Raw genomic sequence first — 25,551 nt, 5'->3', positions numbered from 1 at the left:
GCTGGAGGCACACTGGTTGGAAAATACTGAGTTAGGTAACAGAACCTAACTGAACCAGTGTGCCTCCAGCATGCACGGTCTGTCAGTACATGCTGGGAGTTGTAGTTTTGAAACAGCAGGAGATTTGCACCCCCCAATGTGAACGTACTGGGTACATTCACACTGGCGGGTTTACAATAAGTTTCTTGAAGTTTGAGCTGCGGCAAATGTTTCGCCGCAGCACAAATTCCACCGGCAAACTCACCGTAACACGACGAATGTACCCTAAAAACACTACACTACAATAACAAATGGTAAAACACTACATATACACCCCCTTACACTGTCCCCCCCAATAAAAATGAAAATGTATTGTACGGCAGTGTTTCCAAAACGAAGCCTCCAGCTGTTGCAAAACAACAACTCCCAGCATTTCCGGAGAGCCACTAACTGTCCAGGCATGCTGAGAGTTTAGCAACAGCTGGAGGCACCCTGTTTGGGAATCACAGGCGTAGAATACCCCTATGTCCACCCCTGTGCAATCCCTAATCTAGTCCTCAAATGCGCATGGCGCTCTCTCACTTCGGAGCCCTGTCGTATTTCAAGGAAACAGTTTAGTGCCACATATGGGGTATCTCTATAATCGGGAGAAATTGCACTACAAATTTGGGGGGGGGGGGGTCTTTTCTCCTTTTACCCCTTATGAAAAGGAAAAGTTGGGGGCTACACCAGCCTGTTAGTGTAAAAAAATAAAAAAATTTACACTAACATGCTGGTGGTGCCCCGTACTTTTTATTTTCACAAGCGGTAAAAGGGAAAAAAGACCCCCAAAATTTGTAACACAATTTCTCCTGAGTATGGAAATACCCCATATGTGGGTGTAAAATGCTCTGCGGGCACACAACAAGTCTCAGGAGTGAGAGCGCACTATGTACATTTGAGGCCTAAATTGGTGATTTGCACAGGGGTGGCCGATCTTACAGCGGTTCTGACATGAAAATATAAAAGAGTTACGATTTTTTGAAGGCGAGGAGGAAAAAATGAAAAAGTAAAAATAAAATTGTCTGCGTCCTTAAGGCCCAAATGGGCTGCGTCCTTAAGGGGTTAGTAGAGTTAAATATATGTTCCAAAAAACGCTGGTACAAGAAAAACATCAACAAAAAAATGGCTGCGATAATAAAGTGGCGAGGATTCCCTATGAACAGAACTTCATTACGGACTATAATTGTGCTGCACAAGAGATTAAACAGATCTTATCTAAATATTGGTTGATCCTTAGGGATGACCCCATTATGAAGGGAATATTACCCCCACAACCAGGGGTTTCCTTTCCTAGATCCTGCACCGGTATCTTTCCCTATAAAGGTGTCCGCTGCAGGTGCTGCTCTCTGATCAGTAATCCTAAACCTTCTTTTTCTTCATTAATTAATAAAAAGACATTTACCTTCAAAAGACATTACACTTGCGACAGCTCCTTTGCTGTATATTTGTTGAGTTGCGGTGACACAATAATATTCTAATGATTATTTTTATATTAATTTCTGTATGAATTTGTGGTATTGTATACCTGTATAATAACATCATATGTTTTAATTCATTAATATAACATTTCTTGTATAGTTGCGTGAATTCTTTTATGTATCATTTATATATATTTTTCCTTTGTCTAAATGTACATGTATGTTTCAGAGATATTGTAAAGGGTTAATGCTTCTCCCGGAAGGGGTTAAGTATTCTCCCTATAAAAACTACACACCTTGTTGTAACCCTTATGCCTGATGAAGCGGAACTTCCGCGAAACGCGTTGCATTGTGGGAATAAAGAACAGTTGCATTTTACCTGATCTCTAGCGCCTTCTTGGAGGAATTCTGCCTGATGAGGGGTCTACCTACTTAATGGGGGGGGGGGGGGACTTATCAGGAGCCCTATCCACCTAATGGGGTGACATAGTGATCTGTCTATTAAGGTTCTAATAATAAAGACCTTATTTACATACTATTTTGGTTGAAATAATTTTATGCACCAGATCAAGTGGATGGTCATGAGGGACAAGTAGATGTGCTATGTTTTAGTCCTTTTAGTAGTATTTTTTTATTTATTTCCACATCCCTGTATAACAGTCAATATACACTGACAGTCAGCCTATGGCTGGACCTCACAGGCTGCCGTACTAGGCAGACAGGAGGCCATCAGCTGGCCTCCTGCTGCCATGGCAACCAACGAGGCCCCGCGATCGTATCAAGGGATCGCCGTTGGTGGACATGGGCAGCCCTCTCCCCCTGTCAATCCCATAGATGCCGTGATCATGACTGATCACAGCATCTATGGGGTTAATGCTGTCGAGAACAGCGCGATCCTGGGATGTATGCATACGTAATGTGTAACCTGAAAAATTTCACAAATATGTAAACTTGTAGATCGTACTCGGGGCAATGTTACCACGTCAAAACACGATTCTTTTGTTCTCCTGAAAATTAACCTCATGTCAAAATCATAGAGAGAACATGGAGAAAGTTTTACTAGACCCTCCATACCGATGGGCATCAAAAACATTTGTTCCTGTCGACTTTTACGTTGCTAAAACAATGGACTTTACATCCGGCTTCACATCTGGAATTATGTGTTCAGGCGCGGAGGACGTGTGTGAGCTCCACTCAAAACTGCGATTCCCAGAAACAAATTCCACCACTTCCTGCATCAAATCGATTAAGAAGTCCTGGTTGGTGGGTTTGTACATCTCCGGGCCATACCGTTCCCTTCTGTCCTTGGGGTCGGCCGTATTATATCTATGGGACCCTGCACTTGTTCTCGATGACCGCCTAGCCATGGCCCGGATCTTTCTGCAGTTAGTATTGTGGTCCAGGGAAGCCAATTGAGTGCGTGCGAACATTTCATCGATGGTGACGTGCTGATGCTCCTTCTGATCACTTTGGTACTTCTCAATGGCGCTGAGGAAAACTTCTATGTCTCCGGTGTGACAGAAATGACAGATCCGCTTCATGTCCTTTCGGAGTCTTTTGTCCAATACGATTTTCTTTAGAGCTTTGAAGCTCGGGCTATTTGTTTTCAGCCATTTCCTCTTCCGTTTCGTGTCCTCGGGGAGATGCTTGTGTTGGCAAGAAGAATATTTACCGTCCTTGTCCTCCCAGGCGTGGACATTCTGCACATGGTAGAGGATAGAATTCCACTTGGCCATGAGAAGGGAATCATCTCCATTATAGGAGTCCGAACACCATCGCAAGTGGCTTTGTATCGCCCCAACCCATTCCGCAAGGTCTTCACAGTCCTTCTCGTGACTGGCATCAAGCAGTTTGTCACCCACACTTTTGGCAATTTGCCGCACATTAAACTCATGGGTAATTGTAGGATACTCCTCCTTCACCATCTTTCTTATGGGAAAATGGCGATCGGTGCAGAGTAATTTGACGCTGATTTCATTTTGCAGGAGAAAGTCCAGTGCGTTTTTGCACGCTATCTTTTCCGATTCAAGAGAGGAGACTCCCATTGCCGACTGTTGAACATCGAAAGATAGGATTTTTTTGGTCTCCATATCCATCATACTGTAGACACAATACTTATCGTTGTTTCCCAAGGAGTCCCATCGCCCGTCTCCGGAGATACACACAGGGGGTCCTTGTACATTTTCTATACTCTCCATTTGGCTGATTTTCCAGGAATTCTCAATCGTTGGGAAAATATAATCATGCTGGTATTTGGAGTAGGCGTTCTCCGACATCGCCATAATGTTCATCAGATGGAAAAATTGTTTCATTTTAGGGAAACTATTGCCGCTCTCAAATATTGCGGAGGCTAAGATTACGTTTCCGAGCGGTTTACCGTCAATCATGGGCTGGCTTTCCCATAGGAGATTATAATCGTGGTCGGCACATTCAACAAAGATGGAAATATAAGATCCTGTCCTCTTTTTTATAATTTTTGTTATTGGACTAGTGCACTCTGCCGATTGGCACGGGATCTTCAGGATAAGTTCATCTAGAGAATTTTCAAAGACTATAAATTTCCGCTGTTTAACCGGATGTATATAACAGGGAGGATGGTCGCCGAAATTTCTTTTGGAAAAAATTACCTCTTCGCCTTCTACATTGTAATTTTCTTTTTCTGAATCTTCTTGTGAATCTTCAGTTTCCCCCGACTCATCTGTTGATGAGAATTCAGAGTCTGAATCTTGAGTATATGCGGCCATCTCACTACGCTTCCTTTTCGTTGCTGGAGGGAAGGCCGTCGCATTTCGGTGTGGGAATATTGTCGGTACAGCGTTTTTGGTCAATATTTGTTTTCCAGTTTTAGCATTGTAGATAAAGCAATAAGGTGCAAAATGCTTTGCACACATCCGATACGAGTCACTCTTTTTTGTAGCATTAAATATTTTGTTCACGGCCTCCTCTAGGTCATGGGAGTATTGTCCAGTTGCCAATAACCAAGTTCGAATTCGTTCTTTGTCCCTAGGGAACACATGGAGAGTTCCGGAACCTCTGTTGGCCGTGGAGCACCCGTTCACCACACATGCCGGCATTCTGACAAAAAAAAATAAAAAAGTTATTTACATTTATAGAACAACGAACACAGTAATGTAGATTATTTACAGGTTGTAGGCGTTTTAGCAGTTCCTGATAGAAGAAAAAAAACAAAAAACATCCGAACACCAATAGAAGCAATGAAGTTTACAGAACAATGCCTGAAGTAAAACGTAAAATGTCATAAGACACATGAGCAGAACAGTTAAAAAAAAAAATTATAAATAAGTAAAATATAGAATATCAGATCTCTTCCTAGTTTCAATTGACAAAAGATCCACAGAAAAACAACCAAGGAAAATGTGAACAGTTCTGGTAAGTTTGGCTGTCTCTCTGATCAGTTCTGGGTCTTGATTTATAGAGTCTTATCGGTAAGCCATACCCTCTCTGCCCCCCCTTCTCTTAGTCATATGACGGGAGGCTGGCTAATTATATGTAAAAGAGAAAGATGTATGAACTATTCTTATTTGTTCCATAACTCCTTAAAGGGGTATTCTAATCTTTTCTATAGACTTATAATGAAGGGCTGAAGGAGATAAAGCGAAAGAGAGAGAGAGAAAAAGAGAGAGAGAAAGAGAAAGAAAGAGAAAGGAAGGAGAGAAAGAGATATTATTTATATATAATTTCTAAACAAAAAAAAACAAAACATTCTATTGTAGAACCAAACAACGCGTTTCTGGGCATTGGAGCCCCTTCCTCAGGTGTACTAGCATGCATGCACACCAGTATACCTGAGGAAGGGGCTCCTATGCCCAGAAACATGTTGTTTGGTTCTTGTGATATTATCTATCATTGCCTGACTGGTAGAAGGCTGCATCATGGTTGTGTCTGTTGCACAACCAGAAAAGGTGAGCAGATCTCTTACAGGGTCTCCCTTCTATATTTCTTCACACATCAGACATAGAAACAATCACAACACTGCACGCTTACCCTTCTCATCGTCTACTTATGAACCTGTATCACCATAACCTTCCGCGCTCTTACCTTGATAGAAAGTCTTCTAAATTTCCAAGCTGATCATCCATAATATCCACAGATTTCTTCCTCCTTCGGTGACTTTCTGCCCAGGAGTTGCCTGGGTGATTAGTATCCTCGGAAATCAGACTTGGCTGTTCTTCCTGTATACCTATGGGAGAGACCCTTTGTTTGCTGGAAATGCCTCTCTCAGCCATTTTCACAATAGGTTCAGCTTGTAAACCTTCTCTGTTCACCACCTCGGCATCTGAGGTTTGGGTATGCGGTATTGTTTTAATGGGTGTGGATTCAATGGGTATTGTATGTGAAGGTTCTTGAGGAATATCGGATAATTCTGTTTCTTCCTGAGAAGAGATTTTTTCTGTACTTGCTCCTTGGATGGGCGAACCAAACACAAAAACATTGGTAAGAGCTGAAGTTTGGCAGGATGTTTTTTTGGGGGGTCTCATTTGGCACTGTGATTTTACACTAAACGTTCTAAGATAGGTTTGCACGTATTTTGATGCTGTGCCGTAGGTACGATCAAAAATCGTGAATTTCTCAGCAAATTCTTTTCTTGGCTCTGATGTTACCGGCTGAAAATCTTGGCTGGGCCCAACAATCTGGTTACACGTTGGGCATCTGCTTCCAGCCGCTATTGTGACTCTTCTTCGTTTTCCTAATCGTGGGGAAGTAACCTGAGACGAGCACTCAGCAGTTTTAGGTTTTCTAGGGAAAATGGAAGGGACCGCCATGTTGGCCAACCGTCTTTTCCCCGTTTTGGGGTTGAAAATATAACAGTTAGGCGCAAAATGCAGAGAACACATCCTGTATAAATCTACTTTTTTGGTGTCATAAATCTTGTTCACCAATTCTTCTATATTCGGTATAGATTCCCCTGTGGCCATCAGCCACTCTCTTATTTTATCTTTGTCTTTTGGGAAGACGTGAAGTGTAACGTCACCCCGCCCTTCTCTCGACTTGGGTGTACAACCCTTCACAAAACAGACAACCATGGCCTGCAAATTAAGAAAAAAAACAAACATTTAGGTTTATTTATTCTTATTAATTATTCAGACCTATTATTTCATAACGTTACATCATTTTTAACATATACACGAACAATACACATTGGGCCTCATTTACTAAGCGTGGAGTATAGCTTTCTTTGTGATGTCTTTTTTTCTCTACGTTTTTTTTTTTTTTTTTTTTTTTTTTTTATAAACACACCTGCTTTGAGTTGTCGGGTGTTCCAGAGCTCAAATTTACCACCTCGAAAAATGTTGTAGACGCGACAATTTTTCAGAGACACCCCCCTCCCCCTCCAGTGACCACACCCTTTTTTTTCAGGGTTTCCGAGTAAAGTGGAGGGAGCGTAGGGTTTTTATTTGAATTTTTTTATGCAAATTCTGACACACAACAAAAAACCCTACAAAGTCTACTTGGAAAAGCCTTGGTAAACATGGGAAATGAAACCCAATGGTGGAGATTTATCAAAATCTGTGCAGATGTAAAGTTGCCCATAGCAGCCAATCAGATCGCTTCTTAGATTCTTAATAAGGCCTGTGAAAAATGAAAGCAGCGAGCTGATTGGTTGCCTTGGGCAACTGGTAAACTCTGCCTCTCCACAGGTTTTAAGTGTTAACTAGTATAAATACCGGTCCATAATAGAACCCAGAATACAAGAACTGGGCCGCATAGAACAGCGAATAATGTGTACGCAGGCAGCATAACAGATAGTAATTATACGACCCTTATTATAATCATATGAAATCTACACGATCATGTCCAATATACCATCAGGAGTCAGTACAGTACGATCATGTGCAACATAATGAGTAAGTACTGTGATGTCAAGTCCATCCCTATTAAAAGGGAAACTGACAGCCGGTTCCCAGTACATGGGGTTAAAGTGCTGGTGAATGGGACTACAACGAATACGGAGATACCAGTTTGTATTAGCCGGCATTGCCAATCTGGGAATGGCCGTCTTTGAGCAACAGAGGCAGAAATCAAGCCTACCCAGCGTCCCTGCCTCTATCCCATCTGCTCATGTAAGTGGGAGCCTAGAGGATGGGGGGAATTTGCCGGGTCCCACCTCCATTGCGCAATGCGGACAGTTCCGGATTGGCAATGCCAGCTAATACAACGGGTGTCTCCGGAATGTCAATCGTCAATCATTGTATTCCGGTTCACCCGCACTATAACCCTGTGTATTGGGTTTAGTGCAGGTGAACCCACTGTCAGTTACTCTTATAATTATAAATAAAAGTCTATAATAATATATAGAACACAGTATATATATTACAGTTTCAGTTATAGATATTGGACATCAAAGTACATCCTGTTATGCTGGTACTTTACGCACCAGGATGTACATTTATCTTCTGTATATGAAGCGAGCACAGGAGCTGTGCTCGCTTCATTCACAGCAGCCAGAGACCCACCATTAATCCTTCAATACTGATGATGGCATCTTCAGCATTATTGGGGCTAGGGGGGACGACTCATCAGACCACCAGTGTCATGATTGTGGGGGTTCGAAGAGTCATAATGGCTGCAGGAGGTCCCTTTACCTGACTCCTGGCAGCTCTGACAATCTTCTGCTCTAGTCTGCCTTCTAGAAAACCAGAGAAGTAGATTGCCGATATTACAGATCAGTGCTATGCCTATCAATAGCAGTGATCAGTAACAGCGATCTAATGATTGCTTTAGATATTCCCCTATAGGGACATAAAAAGTGAAATAAGTATAAAAAAAAAAAAATTTGAATAAGCCCCTCCCCAAAAAATAAATGTGAAAAAGATTGATAAAAGAATCATATTTGGAATCGCCTTGTGCGTAAATGTCTGAATTATTAAAATACTGTGTTAATGATCCCGTACGGTGAAGTGTCCTTCTTTTTAGACACATCACATCCCAGAAGAAAGCAAGAAAAAGTCGTCAAAAATTCACCTATAGGCAAAAGTGGAACCAATAAAAACTACTATTCAGCGGCGTATACTGAAAAATGGGAAAGTTATACGGGTCAGAATAGAGCGATTTTTAACATATTAATTGTTAAAAAAAATTTTGAGTTTAAAAAGCACAAAGCAGTACAATAATAAAGTATGTAAACATGGGGATCATTTTTATCCCATTGAGAAGGCATTTTTACCGTAAAGTGCAATGTGTAAAAACTAAACTCCCCAAAATTTGCTACATTTTGCATTTTTTCCTTTTCAATTTTCCCACAAAATAATGTTTCTTTTGTTACCAAATGCATTTGAGGGTAAAATGAAAGATGTCGTTATAAAGTAGAATTGGCCATGCTCTTAGAACCTTTTACCAATAGCAATGTCAACACAAGTACAACATGGCCTGATAACACTCTACCCAGTCTGAAGTTAGATTTTTCTAAGAACATTTTATATTATATATATATATATATATATATATATATATTATATATATACACACACGTGTGTGTATATTTTTTTTGGATAATTCTTTCATATATGCATAAACTACAATAAGATATCTAAAAAAAAAAAAAAAACTAAATGAAAAGAAAACCTACTCGTTCTTTTTGATCACGAAACTCTATGAGTGAAATTGGCTCAACAGTATCACTTGGGTCAGGATGGATGCCCTCTGTTGGTTGTGGGTCAGGATGGATGCTCTCTGTTGGTTGTGGGGACATATCAGATAGACCTGTATCTTCTTGCTCAATGTTTGAGTAATAATTATGCTCCTTGATGAATTCAGGAATTTCGATTTGCGACGCTGCCCGTAGGTTGAACGGCGTTGATCTTTTTTTAGAAAGTTTTGAAGTCATTGTGACCTCACTTCCTGTACTTTCAGTGGACGTTTCAGACGGCATCTCGAATGGTTCCAGGTTAGAAGAAACTTCTGATGGTTCTTGTTCCTCTGTGTCGCTGGTTAGTATTTCAATGGAGATTAGTTCACTAGACATATGGGGAAGAACTTCAGATGGTAAACATTCAGGTGCATTTGTCGGAATACCATCGAAAGAGGGGAGGCTGCTGCATAACCTTTTACGTTGTTTTCTTTGCGAAACCACCTTCGGACCCTTTGGGGGAAAGAACAAAAATGGCATGGTGTTGGTCGAAAAGTCCCTTTTTTGAGGAGCCAAGTTTTCCTTTCTTTGACTAGTTGATTGTGACGATGGAAAGATTTCTAAAGGAGGCCATGTTGGCGGTAGGATCACAGAATTTGGTGGGACAGATAGTACTACATCTGAGGAAGAGTTAGTGGAATGTTGTTCAGAAGTTGGAAGTACTGGTGATGTTACCGATACTACAGAGGAAATAGATGAACCCAGAGACAAAGCTGAAGTGGTTGATGTGTGTGATCCAGAAGAAGAACTGCTGAAGGTGACAATGGTTGTCGTTGGTGTACAGACCGGTGTTATATGTTGCGTAGTTGTCAACGTTGACGCTTTTTGTTGACGAAGGCCAGAGGTAGGTGGAAATACTGTTGGTATAGCATCCTTGCGTAGTCTTTTACGATCCTCTTCGTAGGTATAACAATGGTGCTCGAAATGTTTGGAACACATCCTGTAGGTGTCATTAACCTTCCCATCTAAAATCTTCTGGATCATTTTGTTCATATTCGCATCATACTGGCCGGTTTGTAGTAACCAAATTCTAATTCTTTCGGGCTCCCATGGGAAACTGTGGTGAGTAACTGTTGGATCTTTTTTCCTCCACGTACTCGTGCAACCTTTCACAATGCAGGAGGGCATGCTATAATTTGAATAAAAATTTATATGGTGAACCAAAAATAACATGTAAAGAAAAATACTAAAAACAAGTTATTTTTTAAATTTACTTTTCTATTTAAAATATTTCGAAATTTGGAATATCTGCATAACATATAGATTTTTTTTTAGATAGATAAAGATAGAGAGATGTACTTTACGAGTTTCTCAATAGATTGTATGTACTACATACTGGAATATGAATGATGCCTATAATATCTTTAGGACCCATACTTAATGTGAGGCTCAGAGAGGCCTATACTATATATCAGTTAGAGGGGATTATACTATATGAGAGACTCCAAAAGAGGACTATGCTATATGTCAAACTCAGAGAGAGGACTATTTTATATGTGAGACTACTAGAGAGGAATAGAGAAAATGTGTATCAGCTCACCCCTGATATACTACGAGTCCGTGCCCGGATGGGTGCAACCCAGCACCAGAAGACATAGAAGGAGGAAAGATCAGCGCGGACTTCGTGCAAATATGAACTTCTTTATTGAGGTGCCAACAAGTACAGGTAAAAGGGACGTGTTTCAGCCAGACAAACTAGCCTTACTCATACGTATGAGTAAGGCTAGTTTGTCTGGCTAAAACGCGTCACTTTTACCTGTACTTGTTGGCACTTCAATAAAGAAGTTCATATTTGCACGAAGTCCGCGCTGGATATCTTTCCTCCTACTACTAGAGAGGACTATACTATATGTCATACTCAAACTAAATGTGAGACTCCGGAAAAGGTGTATACTATATGTGAGACTCCAAGAGAGGACTATAGTATATGTGAGACTCCAAGAGAGGACTATAATATATGTGAGACTCCAAGAGAGGACTATAGTATATGTGAGACTCCAAGAGAGGACCATAGTATATGTGAGACTCCAAGAGAGGACCATAGTATATGTGAGACTCCAAGAGAGGACCATAGTATATGTGAGACTCCAAGAGAGGACCATAGTATATGTGAGACTCCAAGAGAGGACCATTCTGTATGCACGACTGTGAGAGGACTATACTATATGTCAGACTTAGAAAGAGGACTATAATATATGTGGGACTTCGAGAGGGGACTATACTATATGTTGCACTTCGAGAGAGGACTATATTATATGTCAGACTCAGAAAAAGGACTATAATATATGCAAGACTCCAAGAGGGGACTATATTATGTCGGACTCCGTGAGAGGAGTATACTATATGTCTGACTTCGAGAGGGGACTATTCTATATAGGCTATAATATATGCGAGACTCCGAGAGGTGACTATATTATGTCAGACTCCGTGAGAGGAGTATACTATATGTCTGACTCCGAGAGGGGACTATTCTATATAGGCTATAATATATGCGAGACTCCGAGAGGTGACTATATTATGTCGGGCTGCGAGAAATCACTATATTATATGTTTGGCTAAATTAGGCATATTAGCAGATGGGGGAGAGATATTCTCCCAAAAATGGTGTCTTCTGTGGCGCTCTCCTTCAGAAGGTCTGTGTCTGGATTTAGGCAATTAACCGACCAAAATGCGGACTTATAAAATTAAAATTATTTGTTGTAAGCATGCAGATAAAACGACACGTTTTGAGGGGCGGGATCCCCTCTTCGTCATGTTTTCTGATTGGAAGTTGGAGATCTCCAACTTCCAATCAGAAAACCTGACGAAGAGGGGGTCCTGCCCCTGAAACGCGTTGTTTTATCTGCATGCTTACAACAAATATTTTTTATTTTATAAGTCCTCATTTTGGTCAGTTAATTGCCTAAATCCAGACACAGACCTTCTGAAGGAGAGCGCCACAGAAGACACCATTTTTGGGAGAATCTCTCTCTCCATCTGCTACTATTCAAGACCGTCCTCTGCCGAGATGAGAACGGGACCGGTGCTGGCTGCACTCCTCCATTGCACCACGGATGCTAAATTAGGCATATACACTATCAGGATTTCTAACAGTACGAGGGATTTGGTATAATAATGTGCATAACTTTGTAAGAAATTATAACAGTAGAACATATTTTTTATAGCTTCAGTGGATGAAATTTAAAAAAAAGTTTAAGTTGTACTGACTCAAAACATTTAATCTATCCCCTTATAATAATGTAACATAAGCCATTATAAAAATAGTGCTGCAGTTGCCCATAGCAACCAAGTTTCTTTTATTTCTCAAAGGCTTTTTTCCATATTAATCTGTTAAAGGAAACCTGTCGGCTTTCTCCCCCCGCACTAATCAGTGGTACAGGCTGGTAGTGCGCGGGACGCTGATCAGTTTGATCCTTACCGTGCCCCGATCCACTTTGAAGCAGGAGCTGCGCTCACTTTATAGCAATGAGTGCCAGCGGTCCTGTCATTTACTCTTTAGATGCCATGATCAATGCATCTAAAAGTATCTGATCTTACTTCCCAGGTAGCTTAGTCGGCTTATCAGTCCCCTGCGACATGGTCCCGGGGGTCCATTAAGCTAAAATGGCAGAGGAAGGTCCCCTTACTTGCCTCTGATCACCAAATCACTAATGCAGCCTGGCGTAGCCGATCACACTGCACAATGATTAAGACAGAATTAAAGGGGTACTCCGCCACTCCAAAGGATAGGGGATAAGATGTCTGATCGTGGGGGTCCCGCCCCCCGTGATCTCCCTGCTGCACCCGGCGTTCATTTAGAGCATCGGGTGCAGGGTCAGAGGCTCATGATGTCACGCGCCACGCCCTGCTCGTGACATCACGGCCATGCCCCCTCAATGCAAGTCTATGGGAGGGGGTTTGATGGCACGCATGACCTTGACCTCACGAGCCTCGGCCCCACATCGCCAGTCATCCGGCATGAAGCAAAGTTCGCTCCGCGCACCAGATGTCTGGGGTGCCGCATGCTTATCCTTTGGATAGGGGATAAGATGTCTAGGGGCAGAGTGCCCCTTTAAACGTGCAACATATTCCCCCTCCCACCCTAAAAAGCTCATTTAAAAGCGACAAGCACATGGATCCCATAAAGGATAAGCAATTGTGTAATAGGAATATAAATTAATCAAAACCTTTTCAGAGCAAAAGTGGTGCAGTTGCCCATAGCAACCAGACTGCTTCGTTAATTTTTAAAAGCCATCTGGAAGATAAGAGAAGCAATCCTATTGGTTTCTATGGGCAACTGCACTACTTTTCCTCTGCACAGGTTTTAATAAATAATGGTCCCCCCCCCCCCACAGCACAGTATCCTACAGAGCACAGGGTTTCTCACGATTATCATGTGGCTCACCTCAATCTGATCCAGAAATAGGCAACATTTAACTGGTGGATCACCACAGAAGGCGTAGGCATGGATGGGCTCAGCCAATGGCCAAATAAACTCCTTTTAGCTATTAGGATGATTGTATGAAGTAAGAGTGAAAGTGAAGCATCATTTGGGGCAATATGTAATAGTAGAAGAAGTCGATCAATAGGAAGATCAACATTCACCTTCCTAGCTAATAAGGTGAATAAATTAGTCCGAAATTGATGGTCAAGCGACCATGTGACCAGTTCATGCAAGATGTCCATTCTGCGTTCACCACAATCGGGAAGTTTTCAATAGGATCATGGTGCTCCAGTGTCTTCACCATAGTGAAGCCATAGACTGTGATGAATGATCTTAAATTGGGCCTCCCTCCAAAATTCGCTAATGACAGCCTTACGTACTTTAGCCTACCCCAATAGGTACCTTCAGGGACTCCTTCCCAAGCTTGCTCTCCCAGTGAACGAACAGGGAGGAAGCAACTAAATCTCTCCCCTTTCTCTTAAAATGCCTATAAGGGCAGAATAGGGAATGAAAAGGAGCCCCTGTAGACAGGAATTTTTTTTTTTTTTTACAAATTCCCCAGGATAGAGGATAAGTGTCTGATTGTCAGACAGACCCCCGCAATCTCCTGCCCTGTGCCACAGCTCTCCCCATGAGCAACTTCCACTCCATGCATGGATTACAGTCGACCACCGCATGGAGCTGTGGCCTACACGCCCCTCCATGCTGGACATACATCACTTGTGTATTTTCGTCTTTTCCATAGAGATACATGGAGAAGGCTTCGGGCCATCGTTCCGTGCGGTGGTCGACAGTAATCCGTGCACAGAATGGACAGCTGGGGTGCCGCACAGGAGATCACAGCGGGTCCCAGCGGTCAGACACATATTAACTTATATATCAGAGTTCCCCTTTAAGTCTGGGTATAAGAAAGGTCAATTATCTGACAATACGGTAGGAGGTGCCCTTCCCCGGCCCATAATTATCACAAACTTCCTGGAAGGTAAAAGAACAAGGTTCTGAATGGTGCAACAGATGTGTCAGCCCCTGTACCCCTACCTCCTTCCACATATTACACAACCTACTGTCACGGCCCGCTGGGAATTCAGGATGTGACCCCAAAGGCATAGGTTTACTGATTGAGAAGGGGAGACGCACAGCCGCTCAACAGTTTTTCCAAGCCAACACCGTGTCATGGATAAGCAGGCTATTCTGGATATTTTGCGATATTTTCCCTATTTTGGACAGATAGGGACCATTCTGGCTTCCAATTCTCTGCTAGTATACGGTCACAACCTATAGGCCAATCAATACTATGCCGGTAAAGACAAGCTAAGCTGTAATGGCGAAGGTCAGGAAAACCCAGGCCTACATCGATTTCCAGAACAAAAAAAAAAAAAAAAAAACGAAAAGACGTTGGTACCACCAGACTAACCCTAACTGCTATATCTGACAAACACAAATTCCCTTGAAACAGTTGCAGGTCACCCGATGGTGTTCAGCATAAAGAGGCAGCAACTCCGAATCAAAAGATGTAGAGATAGAAACAGCGGCAACTCACCGGTAAGATGCAAAAGGAAAGTCTTTAATTTAATACATACGAATACAGTGTCCAACGGGAGGGAAAAGACGCGGTGAACTTCTTACAGGAGACAAACAGGTGACGCCGTTTTGTACATCACATGTGCTTCTACAGACCTGTCCACTTCCTGCAACCCAGCACTGAAGTACTCGCCCCCAGTGACGTGAGCAGGACAGGTGAGTAACAAAGAATATAACAACACGAAAAAGATGATAACAGATTATAAAAAGATACTAAAATCAACTATGTCATTCAATCTAGATGCTTCTTGAGTTCTAGTTTTCAATATAAGGCTGGGGGGGGGGGGGGGGGGGGGCGAAAACCGGGCGCTCCTGTATGTAATGCATTTCAATGAGCCGACCGGAGTCAAATGCTGACACTGGTCGGCTCATTTTTTCCCCGAATGCGGTTCTTTCACCAGATCTAAAACTGCATACGGGGCAACAATGAGCCGACTGGAGTCAGTGGATTCGGACCGTACCAAGATGTCGTCGACATCCATCGCTTTCCGTAATGTTATGCGCGGTTGTATGCAGAATTAAGTGATGTCATGTAATGATGCTTCAGTAACACAGGGAGGGTTTGTATAGGATAAAGCAGCCTGGAAAAACTAAGCATTTTAAGTGAGTGACATCTGGGTAAAAATGGAAGTGGGGGATTAGGCCACCGTCTAAGGCCTAAAAGGATTTTCTGGGTCAGAAGAAGTGTGTACAGAGACTGCAGAGTACAGACTATCCATATCACCAGATATTTAAGGGAAACCCTAGACAGAGAAATAGGGAGAGGCAAAACAGAGTGGGACAGAGCAGAATGATAGGGCGAGAGATGAAGCAGGACACTCAGATATGTTCACTTTAAATCCGACCACCCCCCCAAAGTCATAAACACAAGTCACCAACCGGGCCCTGGTCACTCACTGGGTTTACTAAAAATACAAAGAGATCGTCAGCAAACAATGTATCTGACCCCTTGGATCTGACTACAGTTATCCCCTCTAGATCCTGTGTAGTGTATAATCCTCTGGACAAAAGTTCTATGGTTAGATTGAATAATAGAGGGCACAGAGGACATCCTTGCCTAATACCCTTCTGGGGCAAGAAAGGAGAGGAGATGTATGTACCCTGGGGTAGGATTCCTGGCTAGAGGGGAGCTATAAAAAGGCACTGTAGCTACAACAAAGAGATGCCTCCAAACCCCATACCCAATCTTTACCGATACCTCCCATAGCCAATCCTGAACGCTTTCTCTGTGTGGATCGACAATATGACCCGGGAGGCATGTACAGGAAGCCAAAGTTAAATATCATCAACCTGCGAGGGAGATACCAACCAGGGTAGCAAAGGGGCTAGTCTGTCAGCCATAATTTTGGATATTATCTTTAAATCAACATTTGTGAGAAAAATTGGTCTGTATCCATCAGGTGATAATCCAGTAACGTCTTACAGAAGGGTGATAAAACAGCCGGAAACTACCATAAGGAAACTCATTTATAGAATTCAATAGGAGATTGTTCCAGTTCATGGGTCCGGTAACGAAGATCTAGGTCTCCACTGGTTGTTTGGGGGAAAGTGTCACGGATCTGGAAGTTTAGACGGATCTTCTCGGGGAGGGTCTCCATGATAGAAGCCGAAGCAGGAGACTATCTGGGAGAGCTTGTCGAGAAAAACGTAGGTGTTTATCCTGACTCGAAGAAGCATCATCAGGATTACGACAGGTGGATACGTAGCCCTCTGGGAAAAATATCCGGAGTGCTGCCAGGTAAAGCAGAGCGAAGCGGAGGCCTCATTTATGAAGGGCTGTGCACATGGGAGTAAACAGCTTGCGTCTCTTAGGCGAGTTCATCCCTTTTCCACCTGAAGGCTCCCAATATGGGGACCTTGTCTGTGAAGTCAAGGTACTTTACGATGACTTGGTGAGGCTTGTTGTGGGAAGCTAGACCCGGTGGAATTCCTCTCTCTGCTCCAGAACTCTCCACTTTTCAGGAGTGGGTAATGCCTAAGAGTTTAGGCAGCAAAACTTCACTCTGCTTAAAGAGGTCTGCAGCTGGAACAGTCTCCGGGACACCGACCGCTCTCAGATTATTCTCTCTGAGTCAATACCTGTTCTCCAGGTCCTCAACTTTGTCCCATCAAGGGACAGGATGTGAGTGTGAGACGATTATCCTGCTTCTCCACCACACCAACTTCATCCTCTACCGCAGAGAGTCTCGTTGCGCAGCTGTCTGCTGGAGCTGGTGCAGGGTGGCTTGTATGGTAGAGATTAGAGTCTCTTGCACCATGTCTGGCAACCTTTGCTGCTAGCAGTGAGTAGTCCCCCTCCTGTCAAAATATGTTGCTCACCTCGATCAGCATACTCCTGGGTGCAGGGAGTAGGTGACTCTGCTCGGCTGGATGCCAGGGAAGACGCCATGCTGGATCTGCCACCTCGGCTCCTCGGAGTCCGACCTTTGTCCTTTGAGTTTTTCGGCCCATTCATAGGAGATAATGCTTCATGTAATCTAGCCCTGCTACAAGGCCAGATGGAGGCCCAGAGGAGCACTATTGCCGGTAAGTAGTGCCAAGAATTAGCTTGCGGGCAGGGAGCTGATGCACCACACGTCCATACAGCACGGTGCCGGAACCGGAAGTTAAGGTGTTATGTTTTATTTCAATTTCGTCCGACAAAAATCTGCATTTTTACATTTATTTTGGTTTCGCAGTAGACTTTGTGGTATGAGTGATGTCATTACAAAATACAATTGGTGGCGCACAAAACAAGCCTTTGTATGGGTCTGCAGGTGGAAAATGGAAGGTGTTATGGCTATCAGAAGGTGAGGAGGAAAAATCATAAGTGCAAAAATGAAAAACATCTGATGTCCACAGTATTCTCTGAGGAAAATGAAATGCCAGGTGAAATACAGCAAGATAAGGTAAACTCCCCAGTACAGGTCACCTGTCTAATCCAGGAAGAAGTACAGGTGACCTGTCTAACCCAGGAAGAAGTACAGGTCACCTGTCTAACCCAGGAAGAAGTACAGGTCACCTGTCTAACCCAGGAAGAAGTACAGGTCACCTGTCTAACCCAGGAAGAAGTCCAGTGCCACATACAAAAAAATTTAAATAGACAAATTGGATCGTTTTACTAATCGTCAGCCTCCTTGAGCCTGCTCCCCCCACTTTTTTACCCTCTCCCCTTTTACCTTGTGTCTCTTCCCCTCCCTCCGTTTGCTGGGTGTGTTGTTCTTGTTTTGCGTTTTCCTGTCGGTCTTGTTTTTTCTGTTGTTCCTTTTGATGTTTTGCGCTCATCTCTGGAACTTTCAATTATTTGTTGATTTCTTTCTACTCTGGTTTATCTGTCGTTATTTGTTCTCTCCTCGCTAGGAGTTGCGGAATCTAGATGTTATATGGTTGTTATGAGCGATTTCTGAGTTCTGCTCCATTGTAAGCCGGATTTGGTTACCGGTTGTATCCGATATGGTTCTAATTTACTGATGTTCCTTTTGTATTGTTATTTTTGTATTTAATTTTGAAAATATTTAACAAAAATTACAGTTGAAACAAAATAGACAAATCGCCAGGTCCAGATGGCATTCACCCCCGTGTTCTAAAGGAATTAAGTAATTTAACAGACAGACCCTATTTTTTAATATTCAGGGACTCTATAGTAACAGGGACTGTTCCCCAGGACTGGCGCATGGCAAATATGGTGCCAATATTTAAAAAGGGGTCAAAAGGTGACCCAGGAATTATAGACCTGTTAGTTTAACCTCCGTTGTATGTAAATTGTTTGAGGGTTTTCTAAGAGATGCTATTTTGGAGTATCTTGATAAAAATAAATCTATGACCCCATATCAGCATGGCTTAAAGGGGTACTCCACCCCTGGCATCTTATCCCCTATCCAAAGGGCTACTGGGGACCCCAGGGATTGCCGCTGCAGCACCGCGCTATCATTACAGCACAGAGCGAGTTCGCTCTGTGCGTAATGACGGGCGATACAGGGGCCGGAGCAGCGTGACGTCATGACGACCGCCACGCCCCCTCCCATAGACTTGTATTGATGGGGGCGGGCTGTGACGTCACGAGGGGCGGAGCCGTGACGTAATGATGCTCCGGCCCCTGTATTGCCCGTCATTACGTGCAGAGCGATCTCGCTCTGCGCAGTAATGATAGCGGGGTGCTGCAGCAGCGATCCCCGGGGTCCCCAGCAGCGAGGCCCCGGCGATCTGACATAGGATAGGGGATAAGATGTCTAGGGGCGGCGTACCCCTTTAAAAGATCACAAAAAATATTGGTGCATAAAATGAGAAGGATTGGGCTGGGGGAGAATGTGTGTAAGTGGGTAAGTAACTGGCTCAGTGATAGGAAACAGAGGGTGGTTATTAATGGTACTTATTCTGATTGGGTGACTGTTACTAGTGGGGACCACAGGGGTCAGTCTTGGGTCCTATTCTATTTAATATATTCATTAAAGCGCAACTGTCATGAGGATTGGGGCATATAACCTGTGTATGATGTGTAAAATATGTCTCCTGCCTTACGTTTATCCCTATTATTACGGCTTTTATTAGCTCAAAAAACACTTTTATATGCAGCCACTGACAGTCGGACAGACGTGGCCAGGGGTTCGCTATGCCTCACGGCCCCTACGTCTATCCAGGGCAATGGAGTCGGAGTTGAGGAGTCGGACGAAATTTTAGGTACCTGGAGTCGGCAAACAATCCCCCCGACTCCGACTCCTACTAAATTTAGATTGGAATTTTTTAAATCAAGCAAGTTTAAATGCCCCAATTCACAAAAAGTTATAATTAATGACTTCTCTACTGTAAGAATAAAGACCAATGCATGCAGGGCCTCACGTAACCGCAAAACCAACACGTTAAGTGACTGTAAAGAAGCTTTTCATGTGCGTCACTATATGGCACAACGCACAATTAGGAGCGGCAATACTTCTACTTTCCATAGTGTTGTGTTCTGCTGTTACAGGGAACCCATGGGTAACCTACCTCTCACTGATAAGGGGTTAAAGGAAATATGTGTTCTGCAGGACTAGAGACACTTGTATAAGTGAAGGGAATGGAGGGTCAATAGTTCAAGAAAAACTTCTAATTAAATTAATGAAAAAAATTAATAAAACTTTGTTTTCATTGTGTTTCTCTTTAGCTTAAAGGGTTACTCCATTATTGTTCCGAACGATGTGTGTGCGGGCTTCTGTGTTCAGGGCCGTCCCTCGCGCCCCCTTCCCATAGACTTTCATTGAGGGGGCGGGCGTGATGTCACGAGGGGGCGGCCCTGAACACGGAAGCCCGCACACACATCGTTCGGAACAATAACTTCCGGGCGCTGGAAAGCGGAGCTCCAACAGAAAGGTAACGGAGTACCCCTTTAAACTGTTCAATACAGTAGACTGTTGGCTTCCCAGCCAGTAGTCCTGCGGTAATGACAGGAATGTTACTTTTCTTTCCTTTAAGGAATCTATAAAATACAATCACATATTAATACAGAGGAGTCGAAAGTACAAAAAACTGTGGAGTCGGAACATTTATCTACTGACTCCACAGCCCTGCGCCTATCCCCTGTACACCAGCGCTGGGACCGCAGTGTGATTGACACACAGGCCCCAGCGCATGCGCCGGCCGACGTTTCTTTACAGAGCGCGAGCGACTTCAACTGTCTGACGTTCTTCTCCCCCTACTTCTCCCTGTACGGGAGACGCGCTGGGGGCTTCCGCATTCCCTAGAGGCAGAGAGCGCTCACTCTGTAATGATGGTCGGCGCTCACGCCCCCTCCCATATACTTGCATTGAGGGGGCGGGGCGTGATGTCATGAGGGGGCCGGGCTATGACATCACAAGCTCCTGGCGCCGGCTCCAGCGTTCAGAACAGTTTTTTCCAGACGCTGAGCAGTGGAGTACCCCTTTAACCATTTCCTGTTCTCTAAATGAGACACGTATCTTTTTAGCATATTAGCCGTATTATAGGATGTTGGACATTATTACAAGATTTTATTCTCTCAATCCGCCGGACTCTATACAGCTTACCCACGACATCACCGCTTACCCACGACATCACCGCTTACCCACGACATCACCGCTTACCCACGACATCACCGCTTACCCACGACATCACCGCTTACCCACGACATCACCGCTTACCCACGACATCACCGCTTACCCACGACATCACCGCTTACCCACGACATCACCGCTTACCCACGACATCACCGCTTACCCACGACATCACCGCTTACCCACGACATCACCGCTTACCCACGACATCACCGCTTACCCACGACATCACCGCTTACCCACGACATCACCGCTTACCCACGACATCACCGCTTACCCACGACATCACCGCTTACCCACGACATCACCGCTTACCCACGACATCACCGCTTACCCATGACATCACCGCTTACCCACGACATCACCGCTTATCCACGACATCACTGATTATCCACGACATCTCCTCAAAGTGCCGGACCGGTAATAGTCACCGCCCCCCAGAGTTATAAAAGAAATGTTTCTTTTACTTTGTTTTATTAGCCTGTTGTACATTGAAAAAGGGTCCCCGACCCGAAACGCGTTTGTTTAAGGCTCCTTAATATAAAACTATATAGCTTTATTAACCAACACAGACTCCTTGATTCCTGAGTGGCTGATACCGATCTGAACCGTATTCTCCTGTCCTACGGATGTGAAACATTTCTTCTGAACACTGATCTGACCTGTAATAGACCCCGGGCCCCTTCTCTGACCTGTAATAGACCCCGGGCCCCTCCTCTGACCTGTAATAGACCCCGGGCCCCTTCTCTGACCTGTAATAGACCCCGGGCCCCTCCTCTGACCTGTAATAGACCCCGGGCCCCTCCTCTGACCTGTAATAGACCCCGGGCCCCTCCTCTGACCTGTAATAGACCCCGGGCCCCTCCTCTGACCTGTAATAGACCCCGGGCCCCTCCTCTGACCTGTAATAGACCCAGGGCCCCTCCTCTGACCTGTAATAGACCCAGGGCCCCTCCTCTGATCTGACCTGTAATAGACCCCGGGCCCCTCCTCTGATCTGACCTGTAATAGACCCTGGGCCCCTCCTCTGATCTGACCTGTAATAGACCCCCGGGCCCCTCCTCTGACCTGTAATAGACCCCGGGCCCCTCCTCTGATCTGACCTGTAATAGACCCTGGGCCCCTCCTCTGATCTGACCTGTAATAGACCCCGGGCCCCTGCTCTGACCTGTAATAGATCCCGGGCCCCTCCTCTGACCTGTAATAGACCCGGGCCCCTCCTCTGACCTGTAATAGACCCCGGGCCCCTCCTCTGACCTGTAATAGACCCCGGGCCCCTCCTCTGACCTGTAATAGACCCCGGGCCCCTCCTCTGACCTGTAATAGACCCCGGGCCCCTCCTCTGACCTGTAATAGACACCGGGCCCCTCCTCTGACCTGTAATAGACCCCGGGCCCCTCCTCTGACCTGTAATAGACCCCGGGCCCCTCCTCTGACCTGTAATAGACCCCGGGTCCCTCCTCTGACCTGTAATAGACCCCGGGCCCCTCCTCTGACCTGTAATAGACCCCCGGGCCCCTCCTCTGACCTGTAATAGACCCCGGGCCCCTCCTCTGACCTGTAATAGACCCCGGGCCCCTCCTCTGACCTGTAATAGACCCCGGGCCCCTCCTCTGACCTGTAATAGACCCCGGGCCCCTCCTCTGATCTGACCTGTAATAGACCCTGGGCCCCTCCTCTGATCTGACCTGTAATAGACCCCGGGCCCCTGCTCTGACCTGTAATAGACCCCGGGCCCCTGCTCTGACCTGTAATAGATCCCGGGCCCCTGCTCTGATATGACCTGTAATAGACCCCGTGCCCCTCCTCTGACCTGTAATAGACCCCGGGCCCCTCCTCTGACCTGTAATAGACCCCGGGCCCCTCCTCTGACCTGTAATAGACCCCGGGCCCCTCCTCTGACCTGTAATAGACCCCGGGCCCCTCCTCTGACCTGTAATAGACCCCGGGCCCCTCCTCTGACCTGTAATAGACCCCGGGCCCCTCCTCTGACCTGTAATAGACCCCGGGCCCCTCCTCTGACCTGTAATAGACCCCGGGCCCCTCCTCTGACCTGTAATAGACCCCGGGCCCCTCCTCTGACCTGTAATAGACCCAGGGCCCCTCCTCTGACCTGTAATAGACCCCGGGCCCCTCCTCTGACCTGTAATAGACCCCGGGCCCCTCCTCTGATCTGACCTGTAATAGACCCTGGGCCCCTCCTCTGATCTGACCTGTAATAGACCCCCGGGCCCCTCCTCTGACCTGTAATAGACCCCCGGGCCCCTCCTCTGACCTGTAATAGACCCCGGGCCCCTCCTCTGACCTGTAATAGACCCCGGGCCCCTCCTCTGATCTGTAATAGACCCCGGGCCCCTCCTCTGACCAGTAATAGACCCCGGGCCCCTCCTCTGACCAGTAATAGACCCCGGGCCCCCCATCTGACCTGTAATAGACCCCGGGCCCCTCCTCTGACCTGTAATAGACCCCGGGCCCCTCCTCTGACCTGTAATAGACCCCGGGCCCCTCCTCTGACCTGTAATAGACCCCGGGCCCCTCCTCTGACCTGTAATAGACCCCGGGCCCCTCCTCTGATCTGACCTGTAATAGACCCTGGGCCCCTCCTCTGATCTGACCTGTAATAGACCCCGGGCCCCTCCTCTGACCTGTAATAGACCCCGGGCCCCTCCTCTGACCTGTAATAGACCCCGGGCCCCTCCTCTGACCTGTAATAGACCCCGGGCCCCTCCTCTGACCTGTAATAGACCCCGGGCCCCTCCTCTGACCAGTAATAGACCCCGGGCCCCTCCTCTGACCTGTAATAGACCCCGGGCCCCTCCTCTGACCTGTAATAGACCCCGGGCCCCTCCTCTGACCTGTAATAGACCCCGGGCCCCTCCTCTGACCTGTAATAGACCCCGGGCCCCTCCTCAGATCAGTATTAGGGCTGGACACTCTGGGCAGGGTTGGTCTCCTAGGTAACTGCAGGGCCCGGCATGCACAGCGCCCCCTACTGTCAGGTGAGGAGAGGACCCCCGGCCGGACACCTTCTATTCTCCCACATGGAGCAGATCCCTACAATGCGCGGGAACCTCCACAGGGGACACGTGACTCCACCAGACTGAACATCACAGCAAATCCTCCATGTGACCTTACCTCACTGCTGGCTGATAACAGAGACAACAAGAGACGACAGCACCGACCACCCACCAGGACCCGCTCTGTATATGGGACCGGAAAACAGTGAAGGACCTGTGATGACGTCACATGAGGGGGCGGGGCTGAGCAGTGGAGACGACAGTGGCGGATGAAGGACCTGTAGGGACGGTCATGTGACATAAGGGGGAAGAGCAGTGAAGAAGAGTGTTTGGTGAGGGACCTGAGGTCATGTGACATGAAGGGGCGGAGCTAAGCAGCAGACATGACAGTAGACCAGTAATAATGCTCATGTGACCTTAGGGGGCGGAGCTCAGCAGTGGAGAGGACATAGGTGGATGAAGGACCTGCGGTGATGGTCATGTGACATGAGGGGGCGGGGCTTTGTATGGAGATGAGGAGGTGGATTCTGGGTTTTCCCTTCTGTAAGTTGTCAGCAGCTGTGAGAGAGCTGGAGCCAGAGGGATGCTGGGAGTTGTAGTTCTCTCCTGTGATATCACATAATAACAGTCTGGACATGCTGGGAGTTGTAGTTCTCTCCTCTGATATCACATAACAGTGTGGACATGCTGGGAGTTGTAGTTCTCCTCTGATATCACATAATAACAGTCTGGACATGCTGGGAGTTGTAGTTCTCTCCTCTGATATCACATAATAACAGTCTGGACATGCTGGGAGTTGTAGTTCTCTCCTCTGATATCACATAATAACAGTCTGGACATGCTGGGAGTTGTAGTTCTCTCCTCTGATATCACATAATAACAGTCTGGACATGCTGGGAGTTGTAGTTATCTCCCCTGATATCACATAACAGTCTGGACATGCTGGGAGTTGTAGTTCTCTCCTCTGATATCACATAATAACAGTCTGGACATGCTGGGAGTTGTAGTTCTCTCCTCTGATATCACATAATAACAGTCTGGACATGCTGGGAGTTGTAGTTCTCTCATCTGATATCACATAATAACAGTCTGGACATGCTGGGAGTTGTAGTTCTCCCCTGATATCACATAATAACAGTCTGGACATGCTGGGAGTTGTAGTTCTCTCCTGATATCACATAATAACAGTCTGGACATGCTGGGAGTTGTAGTTCTCTCCTCTGATATCACATAATAACAGTCTGGACATGCTGGAAGTTGTAGTTCTCTCCTCTGATATCACATAATAACAGTCTGGACATGCTGGGAGTTGTAGTTCTCTCCTCTGATATCACATAATAACAGTCTGGACATGCTGGGAGTTGTAGTTCTCTCCTCTGATATCACATAATAACAGTCTGGACATGCTGGGAGTTGTAGT

At 45.5% G+C, this 25,551-nt stretch overlaps 1 protein-coding gene across 1 annotated transcript; it reads right to left on the bottom strand.

Moving 5' to 3' along the window:
- Positions 1 to 1,956: 1,956 nt before the first annotated feature.
- LOC130312377 (uncharacterized) lies at positions 1,957 to 24,457 on the bottom strand. Its single transcript, XM_056552571.1, has 3 exons — positions 24,250 to 24,457; positions 5,499 to 6,487; positions 1,957 to 4,514 (listed from the first exon to the last, which is right to left on the bottom strand). Exons 1-3 carry the CDS (start codon positions 24,430 to 24,432, stop codon positions 2,549 to 2,551), a joined length of 3,138 nt encoding a protein of 1,045 aa, XP_056408546.1. The 5' UTR covers positions 24,433 to 24,457; the 3' UTR covers positions 1,957 to 2,548.
- Between the last annotated feature and the right edge of the window lie 1,094 nt (positions 24,458 to 25,551).

The sequence above is a fragment of the Hyla sarda genome, chromosome 1 (assembly GCF_029499605.1).
Source record: "Hyla sarda isolate aHylSar1 chromosome 1, aHylSar1.hap1, whole genome shotgun sequence".
Classification (NCBI taxonomy): domain Eukaryota; kingdom Metazoa; phylum Chordata; class Amphibia; order Anura; family Hylidae; genus Hyla; species Hyla sarda.
This window is presented reverse-complemented; position numbering and strand designations above follow the sequence as displayed.

Bases quoted from the DNA above. Each gene is read 5' to 3' on its own strand.
- LOC130312377 (XM_056552571.1), bottom strand. From the start codon at position 24,432: ATGTCACATGACCGTCCCTACAGGTCCTTCATCCGCCACTGTCGTCTC. The intron at 6,488-24,249 runs GTAAGGTCACAT...CTTAATTTGCAG, and splicing joins TGTTATCAGCCAGCAGTGAG to GCCATGGTTGTCTGTTTTGT. The intron at 4,515-5,498 runs GTAAGAGCGCGG...TTTTTTTGTCAG, and splicing joins TTAGAAGACTTTCTATCAAG to AATGCCGGCATGTGTGGTGA.